The sequence below is a fragment of the Carcharhinus amblyrhynchos genome, chromosome 35 (genome assembly GCF_965287045.1).
Source record: "Carcharhinus amblyrhynchos chromosome 35, sCarAmb.v2.hapA, whole genome shotgun sequence".
Lineage (NCBI taxonomy): Eukaryota > Metazoa > Chordata > Chondrichthyes > Carcharhiniformes > Carcharhinidae > Carcharhinus > Carcharhinus amblyrhynchos.
The window spans coordinates 9,733,639-9,747,020 of NC_137358.1; the positions used below are offsets into that span (position 1 = coordinate 9,733,639).

Here is a 13,382-nt window from a genome sequence, read left to right on the forward strand (position 1 = left end):
AGTAATGAGGGGCATAGATCAGCTGGATAGACAACATGTAAATGTTTTTTAAAAGACAAAATTGTACCCACCTCTACTAGCTCGTTCCAGATACTCACCACCCTCTGAGTGAAAGAAGTGCCCATTTTGTTTCCCCTTGGGTTGCAAAGAAATTTGTTAGGCGGAGTGTGTGAGGGGGATTAATGAGAGGAGCCTCTCCCAAAAAAGGCCGGGCAGTTTGGCGTGAGGAAATGGCCACTCCCCTGGACTGGCCTGGTTTTTCTGTAGGCCAGTCTTGAATTCTGGGAGTGTTAACACCACCTTGGGCCGAATGGCCTGTTTCTGCCCCCTGTAACCCGCACTGCTGAAGTGAAGATTAATTTTCCCTTTCCTTTTCTTCCAGGATGTGTTCTTGATCTGTTTCTCGTTGGTCAGCCCCGCGTCGTTTGAAAATGTCCGCGCCAAGGTAAGCGCGAGCGTCTCGCCATCGCTCTGTTCTCCTGCCGGCAACGTCCTTCCATCTTCTCCGAAAGCTTGTTCAGTCTTCCTCGTTACAGTTGCAACCCATCAAAAACAGGGATAAGCCCGGCTTCCGAGACATCCCTGCTCGATGCTGGGAATTTTGCTCCAATCTAGTTTCCATCGTTCCCAAGCTTGTTGGGATTGTTGTTTCAAAATGGCTGCCGTTGTTGACCCCAAGTTGCCTTGGCAACTGTGTAGGCAGTGTGGTTAGCTCTGCTGCCTCAACATCAGATGGTTCAATTCCAGCCTTGGGTGTGGTGTCTGCATGTTCTCCCCGTGTCTGTGTGGGTTTCCTCCAGTTGCTCTGGTTTCCTCCCTCAGTCCAAAGACGTGCAGGTTTGGTGGGTTGTCCATACTGAATTGTCCCTTTTGTAGAATCTACAGTGCAGAAGGAGGCCATTTGGCCCTTCGAGACCGCACTGACAACAATCCCACCCAGGTCCTGTCCTATCTCCTCCTTCCCCCTGACATTAAGGGGCAATTTAGCACGGCCAATCAACCCAACCCACACGTTTGGAGTGTGGGAGGAAACCCATGCGGACACGGGGAGAACGTGCAAACTCCACACGGATGGTGACCCGAGACGGAATTGAATCCAGTCCCTGACACTGTGGGGCTGCAGTGCCGCCCTTGGTGTTTTAAGATCAAGGGATTAATGGGCTAAATATGTGGGGTTAAGGGGATAGAGTCAGATGCTCTTTTGTAAGAATTGGTGCAGTCTCGATGGGCCGAATGGCCTCCCCCGCACTGTTGGGATTCTCTGGTTCAATGTTGGTGAGCCGCCATAATTTTTCTGATGCCCAATAATCCCCTAGTGGCTCTTTAAACGTGTTCATTCACGAGTTATCCCAAACCTCGAGAATGTAGATTCATCATCCCAGGTAATCTCTTGTTGAATCCAAATTCTGCCGTGCGGAGTTGTTGACCGGTTCGCTGACTTGTTGACGTTGTTCCCTCAGTGGTATCCCGAGGTGCGGCATCACTGTCCCAGCACTCCCATCATCCTCGTGGGCACCAAGCTGGACTTGAGGGACGATAAAGACACCATCGAGAAACTCAAGGAGAAGAAGCTGGCTCCCATCACCTACCCACAGGGACTCGCCATGACAAAGGAGATTGGTACGGTTTCTCCTTCTTCTCTGGGGCAGTGCTGCATTCACTGTACGGCGATGATAACTGGTTGGGCTGTCCAACATGTCGCACAGCGGAGAGCATGGAACTTATAGGATTAGACAGGGTAGATTCACAGAGAATGTTCCCCGTGGGAGTCCAGAACTAAGGGGTCACTGTCTGAGGATGGGCAGTAAACACGGTGGCACAACGGTTAGCATCGCTGCCTCACGGCGCCGAGGACCCAAGTTCGATTCCCGGCTTAGGTCACTGTCTGTGTGGAGTCTGCACATTCTCCCCGTGTCTGTCTGGGTTTCCTCTGGTTCCCTCCCACAGTCCGTGTGGTTAGGCACGTTGGCCGTGCTAAATTCTCCCTCAGTGTATCCGAACAGGCGCCGGAGTGTGGCGACTTGGGAATTTTCACAGTAACTTCATTGCAGCGTGAATGTAAGCCCACTTGTGACACTAAAAAATAAACTTTTGAAAAAAGGAAATGTTTTAGGACTGAGGTGAGGAGAAATTTCTTCACCTAGAGGTTGGTGAATGTGTGGAATTCACTCCCACAGAAAGTAGTTGAGGCCAAAGTGTCTGATCCCAAGAAATTAGATATAGGTTTTGGGGCTAAAGGGATCGAGAAATATTGGGGCAAAGGGGGGAATCAGGATATTGAATTTGATGATCAGCCGTGATCAAAATGAATGGCGGAGCAGACTCGAAGGGCCGAATGGCCTCCTCCTGCTTCTAGTTTCAGGTAATTGTGTGGAGTTTGTACATTTCGCCCCCCCCCCCGCTCCCCCACCCCATGTCTGCGTGGGTTTCCTCTGGGTTCTCCGGTTCCTCCCCAAGGTGTGCAGGATAGGTGGATTGGCCATGCTAAATTGCTCCTTACAGTCAAAGGGATTAGCAGGGTAAACGCATGGGGTGAAGGGGAGGGGGCTTGGGCAGGGTTGTTGTCAGTGCAGGCTCAATGGGCCGAATGGCCGCCTCCTGCAATGCCGGGATTCTTAGGACAAGGAGTGTTTGAGGACTCTGGGATTGTACTCAATGGGGTTCAAAAGGATGAAGGAAACTCAGAGGATACTGAAAGGCCTGGATAGAGTGGACGTGGGGAAGACGTTTCCATTAGTCGGAGAGACTCGGATCTGAGGGCACAGCCTCAGAGTAAAGCCCTTCAGAACCGAAATGAGGAGGAATTTCTTCACCCAGAGGGTGGTGAGTCTGTGGAATTTGTTGCCACAGAGGAGGCCAGGCCATTGAGTGTATTTGAGGCAGAGATAGAGAGGTTCTTGATTGTTAGGTGGAAAAGGCGGGAGAATGGGGTTGAGAAACATATCGGCCATGACCGAACGGCGGAGCAGATTCGATGGGCTGAATGGCCAAATTCTGTTCCTATAATCTTATGGCCTTTTGGGCTGAGTCCAGAGGTGGAGAGATTTGAACTCACGATTCCTGTTGTCATTGGGACTAAACACTGCAGGTTTGTGGACATGTTACGTCATAGGAATAAATTGTTAATGGAGGCATTTTCCTCACAGTTCCTCATTCTCTGTGTTCGTCAGAAAAGATTGCTTAGATTCTCGGATCCCCTTTTTTTTGTTAGTTTGAGAAACCATTCCTTGTGTGTACACCAGCTCCCAGAATAAGATTGTAGGTTCCGTTTTTAGATGGTGTTGTGGTCGTCTGCCCCCCTCGAGCCTTACACGGGTTGTATTTGTAGTGAGTGTGGATCCAATGCAAGTGTTTGAAGGGGAACTGGACCAGTTGCCCGTGTCCGCAGGGTCAGTGGTTGGTGCATTTGTCTCTGGGTCAATGGGTTCAGGTTCCCCTTCAGAGCAAAAAAGTCTGTGTGACGCTCCGAGGCCGTATCGTGGGAGTGTGGCACTGCGCCGGGGGTGGGGGTAGTTAGGTGGATTGGCCATGCTAAATTGTCCCTTAGTGTCTGGGGGATTAGCGGGGTAAATACACAAAGTTAGGGGGTAGGGCTTGGGTGGGATTGTCATCGGTGCAGACTTGATGGGCTGAATGGTCTCCTTCTGCACAGTCATCATAGAAATCCTACAGTACAGAACGAGGCCATTTGGCCCATCGCGTCTGCACCGACCACAATCCTACCCAGGCCCTAGACCCCCATATCCCTACATATTTACCCACTAATCTACACATCTCGGGCAATTTAGCACGGCCAATCAACCTAACCCGCATATCTTTGGACTGAGAGAGGAAACTGGAGCCCCCGGAGGAAACCCACGCAGACATGAGGAGAATGTGCAAACTCCACACAGACAGCGACCCGAGCCGGGAATCGAACCCAGGTCCCTGGAGCTGTGGAGCAGCAGTGCTAACCGCTGTGCCACCTAGTTGGGATTCTATGATTCCTAAGTTACAACCGTGATGACTCCTTTGGAAAGTGTCCTGAGCCAATGAAAGGCAAAAGGCCTGTCTGCTGGTGGGTAGATGCTTCATGTGGTCGGTTCCTGTCGGACACAGTCTGGCTCGCTCTTGGTTAATCTTTGGCTGGAGAAACATAGCCTCTGGTATCCTTTCTCCCTAAATTAGCTGGAAGTATTTATTCTGTGTGTGTGGGTGGGTGTCCTCCCTCACTGTTGACACGCAGGAAGCAGGAACCAGCTAACGGAAGTCCAACATACTCAAGAGTTCTCTTTGCCAAGGCATTGCACAAGGACTAATTGCCCAATGCCAACGTTTGCTTGTCTACATACTGGTGCATTTTTGTTCTACTGTCGGTTTTCTCGTCTTGCCAAGAAGCCAGGGTTAGCAGAAACAAAAATAGTTGGGTTACTTTAGAAGTCTTCGTTTTGGAAATGCGCCCTGGGAGGGCTAAAAGTCACGTGGGGCATTTGGGGATGGAGTGAAAGCAATTGGATCATTGGTCAGAGATGCAAGGGAGGCGCAATGAAAAGAGACCTTCACTTGTATAGCGCCGTCGGACATCTCAAAACCCTTGAAAGCCAGTCCAGAGGGATGCGATGGCCGTGCGATATTATCACAAGACTGTTAATCCAAAAACTCAGCTAATGTTCTGGAGACCCGAGTTCAAATCCCGCCACGGTGAAATTTGAATTCAATAAAAAAATCTGGGATTAAGAATCTACTGGTGACCATGAAACCATTGTCGGAAAAACCCATCTGGTTCACTAATGTCCTTTAGGGAAGGAAATCTGCCGTCCTTACCCGGCCTGGCCTACACGTAACTCCAGAGTCATGGTACTGTGGTTGATTCTTAACTGCCCTCCAAGGGCAACTAGGGATGGGCAATAAATGCTGGCCAGCCAGCGATGCCCATGTCCCACAAATGAATAAAAATTGAGTATTGTTGGAGTGAGGTCGCTGTTGTGATGTAGGAAACACAGCAATTGATTTGTGCACAGCAAGCTCCCACATACAGCAATGTGATTGGGGCCAGAGAGAAACCACAAAAGGTTGTGAATGTAGCCCAATCCATCACACAAACCAGCCTCCCATCAACTGACTCTGTCTACACTTCCCACTGCCTCGGCAAAGCAGCCGGCATGATTAAGGATCCCACGCATCCAGGACATTCTCTCTTCCACCTTCTTCCATCAGGAAAAAGATACAAAAGTCTAAGGTCACGTACCAACCGACTCCGAGAACAGCTCCTTCCCTGCTGCTGTCAGACTTTTGAATGGACCTACGTTATAGAAATCATAGAAACCCTACCATACAGAAAGAGGCCATTCAGCCCATCAAGTCTACACTGACCAGAATCCCATCCAGGACCTATCCCCATATCCTGACACATTTTACGCACTAATCCTTCTAATCTATGCATCTCAGGACACTAAGGCGCAATTTTTTAAGCGTGGGCAGTCAACCTAACCCGCACATCTTTGGACTGTGGGAGGAAACCGGAGCACCCGGAGGAAACCCACGCAGACACGGGGAGAATGTGCAAACTCCACACAGACAGTGACCCGAGCCGGGAATCGAACCCAGGTCCCTGGAGCTGTGAAGCAGCAGCGCTAACCACCGTGCTTCCCAGCTTCAGTAATGCTGATCTTTCTCTACACCCTAGCTATGACGGTAACTCTACATTCCGCACCCTCTCCTTTACTTCTCCCCTATGTACTTTATGAACAGTATGCTTTGTCTGTGTAGTGCGCAAGAAACAACACTTTTCACTGAATTCCAATACACTTGACAAAAATAAATCAAATCAAAACGCACGCCTGTGCGGCCCAACCTCCGCACCCCCCCTCCCCTCAGCTGCTCATCCATGTTGGTTTAGGTGACCTAGGCTCTAGAGGTGAAAGGTCAGGAACATCCATTCTGCATCTCCTGGGTGCGTGATTCATTCGTGCCTTCGCAAATGATAAAAGCGGATGCTGGAATCTGTAACGGAAACAAAAATGCTGGAAAATCTCAGCAGGTCTGGCAGCATCTGTGGAGAGAGAGAATAGAGCCAATGTTTCGAATCTGGATGACCCTTCGTCCAAGAATGGGAGAAATAGGTCAGATATTGGAGCTGGAGGCAGACATTCTGTTCTTTGAGCTTGTCCCACCATTCACTAGGTTCAAGGTGATCTTCTACCTGAACTCCCACTTTCCTCTTTTTAATATTCAACAATCTAGTCATCCCTTGACATCCGAGTGACTAAAATATATTTATTTTCTTTATATTTCTACTTCTGTCGTTGAGTTCCGCCACCTGAAGGTTTGATTTCTGGCACCTTTTGGTGACTAAACCGTGAATCAGAACATCTCCATCTGTTAACGCTGGGAACATGAGATGTAGAAAAAACATTGACAGAAGTGTGGATCTAAAGCTTACATCAGAGTCCTTCTCTTCATGATGTGACCCTGTCCACGAGGATTGGAGGCTTGGATCCCAGTCTTGTTCTCCTCCATTGGAAACAATACTAATATGGGGCAGCACAGTGGTTAGCACTGCTGCCCCCCAGCGCCAGGGACCCGGGTTCAATTCCTGCCTTGGGTAACTGTCTGTGTTGCACATTCTCCCCATGTCTGCGTGGGTTTCCACCCACAGTCCAAAGATGCGTAGGTTAGGTGGATTGGCCATGCTAAATTGCCCCTTAGTGTCAGGGGGATTAGCGGGGTAAATGTGTGGTGTCATGGGAATAGGGCCTGGGTGGGATTGTGGTTGGTGCAGACATGATGGGCTGAATGGCCTCATTCTTTATTAAAGGGATTCTATGACTCTATTCTATGAATTTAGCATGGCCAATTTACCTAACGCGCACACCTTTGGATTGTAGGAGGAAACTGGAGCATCTGGAGGAAACCCGGGGAGAATGTTCAGATTCTGCACAGACAGTGACCCGAGAATTGAGCCTGGGTCTCTGGTGCCAGAGGCAGCAGTGCTAACCACTGTGCCACCGTGCTGCCCTTAACCTGCACCAAAAGATGGCAAACTACCACAGGACTTTGTCAAACAAAACCGTCATCTTGTACAGGTTTGGGGTGGCACGGTCGTTCGCACTGCTGCCTCAGTGCCAGGAACCCAGGTTCGATTCCAGCCTTGGGTGGGTGACTGTGTGGAGTTTGCACATATTGCCAACACTTGGAAGTCCATGGTACCTGAAAAGAGAGAGTGAGATCTGAATGGGAGGAATGTGGGATTACTGGGAGAAGGCCCTGGAATGGCACTAGTTCATTCAGAGAACTGGTGCAGACAAGATGGGCCAAAAGGCCTCTTCCTGTGCTGTTATGTGGATCATCTCACCTAATCTAAGAGCCTGCGCTTGCTTTCTTTCTCAACTCGCTGTCGCCCCCTTTTGGGTCTGACTCACACAGAGTTATATTAACACTGGTATCGTCTCCTTGGGCATGAGGCCATTTATGAACCTGAGAGAGAATCTGTCTCACCAATTTCTGTCGTAAATTGAACTCCCAACCTCTTGTGAACTACTTTTTGTCCCTCCCAATGATGCTGCCAAAGGAATAGGCTTTGTACCCATTATTTTTATCCAAGAACTATTCGGGTTCTGAAGGAGACCAAAATGGTCCCTTCTCATTCAATTCTCTTTTCTAAAAAAAATAATTAGCTCATTCCTGATGACTCTTGATGCTTTCTGACTTGATAATTGCTTGAACCATGTTGGCTAAGGTAGGCCTCAGGCTTACTCCCTGTGGGGAGCAACCAGGGTTAGATTGCCACCTGGTGGCTGGAGTTGAACATTGACAACACAGCCTGTGATTCTGTTGACTGACTGCAACTAATGCTTGCCTGTCAACCACTGCGCCATCGTTTGAGGTTATTTGACTTGAGTTGTGGTGTTCGCTATTAAAGAATATTCATAACTCTTGAGCGACTGTTAGATATTTTAAATCTCCAGATTTGGGCTGAAGGTGACACTACTTTCTGATTGAGTAACAGGGTTTTATACAGAATGTTTCAAAATGTCCGCTGTAGCTTCTAGCTCTTCTTCTATACTTTTATTTATTTTTCCCCTGAATCCACACCCAGGCATGATGAATCGAGCATAGCAAACACCGATTGGTTAGCAGACTTGTATAACCAAACTCAGAACAGTTAATCACCACAATGACTTCACCTTCAGGTCACAGGGGAGAAGTAGACTTCTGATAAAACTCAAGCTAGGGCAAGATGTTGGAAAAAAACCATTTGATTTATTATTGTCACGTTTTGGGATACAGTGAGAAGTGTTTCTTGCGCACTATACAGACAAAGCTACCATTCGTAGAGAAGGAAAGGAGAGAGTGCAGAATGTAATGTTACAGCTAGGGTGTAAGAGAAAGATCAACTTAATGTGAGGTAGGTCCACTCAAAAGTGTAACAGCAGCAGGGAAGAAGCTGTTCTTGAGTCGGTTGGTACATGACCTCAGATTTTTGTATCTTATTCCTAACGGAAGAAGGTGGAAGAGAGAATGTGTGGGGTCCTTGATTATACTGGCTGCTTTGCTGAGGCAGTGGGAGGTATAGACGGAGTCAATGGATGGGAGGCTGGTTTGTGTGATGGATTGGGCTACGATCACGACCCTTTGTAGGTTCTTACAGCCATACAGGCTGTGCCAAAGCCAAATGGTTGATAACAGGACAAAGCAGAGCACTTGATTGGCTTCCCATCCTTAAACGTTCCACCACTACACAGTGGCAAAAGTGTGTACCATCTACAAATTCACCCAAGGCTGCTTCTAAACCCGTGACTCGTACCATCTAGAAGGGCAAGGGCAGCAGACACATGGGAACACCAACACCTACAAGTTCATAAGAACATAAGAACATAAGAAATAGGAGCAGGAGTAGGCCATCTAGCCCTTCGAGCCTGCCCCGCCATTCAATAAGATCATGGCTGATCTGTCGTGTCTCAGTTCCACTTTCCTGCCCTCTCCCCATAACCCTTAATCCCCTCTCTTATCAAAAACCCATCAACCCGCGTCTTAAAAATATTTAGCGAGGCAGCCTCCACCACTTCAACAGGCAGAGAATTCCAGAGATTCACCACCCTTTGAGTGAAGAAGTTCCTCCTCAACTCTGTTCTAAACCGCCCCCCCCTTTATCTTGAGGCTGTGCCCCCTAGTCCTACTGTCTTTTTTGAGCGGGAAGAGTCTCTCCACCTCTATCCTATCCATCCCATTCATCATCTTATACATCTCAATGAGATCTCCCCTCATTCTTCTAAACTCTAACGAGTACAAGACCAGTTTATTCAGCCTCTCCTCATAGCTCAACTCCGGTATCAGCCTAGTAAACCTCCTCTGCACTCCCTCCAAGGCCAAAATATCTTTGCGCAGGTGCGGCGCCCAAAACTGCACATAGTACTCCAGCTGCGGCCTCACCAATGCCCTATACAGCTGCAGCAAGACCTCCCTACTTTTATATTCAATCCCCCTCGCTATGAAGGCCAGCATCCCATTCACCTTCCTGACCACCTGCTGCACCTGCAAGCTGGGTTTTTGCGACTCATGCACAAGGACCCCGAGGTCCCTCTGCACCGTCGCCTGCTGCAGTTTTTCGCCCCGTAAGTAATAGTCCTTCCTACCATTCTTCCTACCAAAGTGGACCACCTCACACTTGTCAACATTAAATTCCATTTGCCATTTCCTGGCCCATTCGCCCAGCCTATCTAGATCCTTCTGCAGATTCTCCACACCCTCCGCACAATTTGCCGCTCCCCCAATCTTGGTGTCATCAGCAAATTTTGACACCCTACACTCGGTTCCCTCCTCCAGATCATCTATATAAATGGTAAAAAGCTGAGGCCCCAGCACCGACCCCTGGGGCACTCCACTAGTCACCATCCGCCAATCCGAATAGCACCCATTGACCCCCACTCTCTGCCTCCTATTTGACAACCAATCCTCTATCCACGCTAACACCCTACCCCCAACTCCATGTCCCTTGACCTTCTGCAATAACCTCTTGTGAGGTACTTTGTCAAACGCCTTCTGAAAATCTAGAAAGACCACATCCACCGGCTCTCCTCTATCCACCGCCCTAGACACATCCTCATAGAACTCCAGTAAATTTGTCAGACACGACTTCCCTTTAATGAAACCGTGCTGCGTCTGCTCTATCAAGCAGTTCCCCTCAAGATGCCTCGCTATTTCCTCCTTAATGACAGATTCTAACATTTTACCTACCACAGACGTTAAACTAACCGGCCTATAATTCCCCGCCTTTTGCCTGGCACCCTTCTTAAACAACGGCGTAACATTAGCCGTTTTCCAATCATCCGGCACTTCCCCGGAATCCAGCAACGTCTGGAAAATAACCACCAAGGCATCCACTATCACCTCCGCCAAGTTCCCCTCCAAGTCACTCACCATTCTGACTTGGAAACATATTGGCCGTTGAGTCAAAATCTTGGAACGCCCTCCTTAACAGCACTGTGGGAGTACCTACATCATCTGATCTGTAACGGGTTCAAGAAGGCAGCTCACCGCCACCTTCTCAAGGGACAATTAGTGATGGACAATAAATGCTGGTTTAGCCAGCGATGCCAATATCCCACAAGTTAATAATGTATAAAATAAATTGCTGCCCTAACTTTGAAATCTTCCACTTCAGCTTGGACCGGACCAACATTTCAAGCTGCAGTGTCCATCTGTGTGAGACCTACAAGGCTTAACATTGAATGGTGTCTGTCCATTGTGTATCACAGTGACTGCAGAGGCGATGGCCTAGTGGTATTATCGCTAGACAATTAATGCAGAAACTCAGCTAACGTTCTGGGGACCCGGGTTCGAATCCCGCCACGGCAGATGGTGGAATTTGAATTCAATAAAAAAAATCTGGAATTAAGAATCTACTGATGACCATGAAACCATTGTCGATTGTTGGAAAAACCCATCTGATTCACTAATGTCCTTTAGGGAAGGAAATCTGCCGTCCTTACCCAGTCTGGCCTACATGTGACTCCAGAGCCACAGCAACGTGATTGCCCTTGGAGGGCAGTTGAGAGTCAACTAGAGATGGGCAATAAATGCTGGCCCAGCCAGCGATGCCCGTGTCCCACAAATGAATTAAATAGTGCAAAAGAGCTGTTGTTCGAAGTGTTTAGTTTCTGAGATTTATGTAAGATTTTCTGTACTGTAAGGTAAAGTAGGAGAATTCTCATCCTGGTTTTCCAATCCCTCGTTCCTCTTTATCTCCACAGCCTCTGTACAACCCTTTGATTTCCACATTCCTTCAATTCTGACTTGCCCAGTCTTCATGTGGTGCAGCGGTGGTTAGCACTGCTGCCTCACCGTGCCAGGGATCTGAGTTCAATTCCCGGCTCGGGTCACTGTCTGTGTAGAATTTGCATGTTCTCCCCATGACTGCGTGGGTTTCCTCTGGGTGCTCCGGTTTCCTCCCACAGTCTGAAAGATGTGCTGGTTAGGGTGCATTGGCTGTGCTAAATTCTCCCTCAGTGTACCCAAACAGGTGCCAGAGTGTGGTGACTGGGGGATTTTCACAGTCACTTCATTGCAGTGTTAATGTATGCCGACTTGTGACACTAATAAACTTTATTGGTGGCCACATCGTCATCTGCCTGTGGGACCCTGAGCTCTGGAATTCTTGACCTAGATCACCACCACCTTTTTTTAATGGAGGTTCTCGTATCTTTCCTCTTTGAACAAGCTAAGGTTACCGGTCCCTCAAATAATTTGAAGTTTAAAGTGCTGGAAATACTCAAAAAGTCTGGTAGTGTCTGTGGAGTTAACGTCTCGAGTCCCATTGTCTTCAGAACTCTTAAAGGAAGAGTCATGTTCAACTCGACACTATCTCTGCCCCGTCTCCACAGACACTGCCAGACCTGCTGGCTTTTCCAGCACCTTCTGTTTTTATTTTGGATTAGTAGTTTATTTTTATTCTAGTATAAGATTGTTGTGGTTTGAATATGAAATAGTGTTTGCTGCTTCTCCCTCTGCCTGGGATGTTCCACTGCATCGAGGGTGCTATGTAGACACAAGTTGTTGTTGGTGATGGTGCCCCTGCCCAGGCATTCAGCACAGTTCAGTGGTTGGGGCAGAGGACAGGACTTCAAACACTCCCACCGAATCCAAACAAAATATTTGATTTGTCAAGATATCTGCTGATTTTTTTTTTCTCTTCTCCTCCTCTCCCTCCTTCCCTCTCTCCCTCTTTCTTTCCTGCTCTCTCCTTTCTTTCCTCCTCTCTCTCTCTCTCTCCTTTCTTTCCTTTCTTTCCTTCTCTCTCTCTCCTTTCTTTCCTCCTCTCCCTCCTTCCCTCTCTCCCTCTTTCTTTCCTGCTCTCTCCTTTCTTTCCTCCTCTCTCTCTCTCTCTCTCTCTCTCTCTCCTTTCTCTCTCTCCCACAGGTTCTATGCGGTACCTCGAGTGCTCTGCGCTCACACAGCGAGGTTTGAAGACGGTGTTTGATGAGGCTATCCGTGCGGTGCTGTGCCCCGCTCCTGAGGAGAGGAAGAAACGCAAGTGTCTGCTGCTGTAAAGGTAATCGCTGTTTTGCTGGAGGTACAGAGCAGAGTGGACCATTCAGCCCCACCCTTCCCCTATCCCTCAGCTAGACCACTCACTGCTGTTTGGTACCCTGGCTCCATTTCTCCAGCTGTTTACTCTGTCGGTGATTCCCAACCGGAACGTTGCCGGCACTAAACCAAAACTAACCTTTGCCTTTGGTTCTGGGGTTGGCACCTCCCACGTCCTGGTGAATTCTGGGTTTCCTGTGTATTTTGGGGGGGGGAGCGGCTGGGAAGGAACCGGGGGTGCGGTTTAGATTGTTTACACCAGTCAGGCCCAGTCCGTGACCAACGAGACCTGGAAGCTGAAGACAGAGGCCCCACACGAAGCGAAAACTCAAAGGACGCAAAAACCCCCTGGGGGAAGCGAGAGTGACAGAGATTGTTTTTTTTAAAAAAAGCACAGGCGTGTGGAGGGGGAGAAGTTCAAAGTTCCCTGCTTTGGAAGAAGACAGAAAATAGGAAGCCAGCTTCAACCTTTTTTATAGTTTAGGGCAACGGGTGGCACAGTGGGTTAGCGCTGCCGCCTCACAGCGCCAGGGACCTGGGTTCAGTTCCCAGCTCGGGTCACTGTCTGTGTGGAGTCTGCACATTCTCCCCGTGTCTGCGTGGGTTTCCTCCCGGGTGCTCCGGTTTCCTCCCACACTCCGAAAGATGTGCGGGTTAGGGTGGATTGGCTGTGCTAAATGTGGTGTAGGGGCTCTGGGTAAGATGCTCTGTCAGTGAGAGTCAGTGCAGACAGGATGAGCCAGTTAGCCTTTGAACGCACCGTGGCGATTCTGGAAGTGTGCCGCAACGTGTCGGGGAACCGGTGCTCCATATCATCC

The 13,382-nt window shown here is 48.9% G+C and overlaps 1 protein-coding gene across 1 annotated transcript in view; it reads left to right on the forward strand.

Annotated features, from left to right (window-relative positions):
* The window catches only part of LOC145361770 (ras-related C3 botulinum toxin substrate 1-like), a 62,931-nt gene extending 50,373 nt beyond the window's left edge, over positions 1-12,558 (forward strand). Inside the window, exons 4-6 of the mRNA XM_080217735.1 lie at positions 383-445; positions 1,461-1,620; positions 12,397-12,558. Coding sequence (XP_080073861.1) covers positions 383-445; positions 1,461-1,620; positions 12,397-12,527 — 354 coding nt within the window. The 3' untranslated portion in view covers positions 12,528-12,558. The remainder of the gene's footprint in view (positions 1-382; positions 446-1,460; positions 1,621-12,396) is intronic.
* The last annotated feature ends 824 nt before the right edge of the window (positions 12,559-13,382 follow it).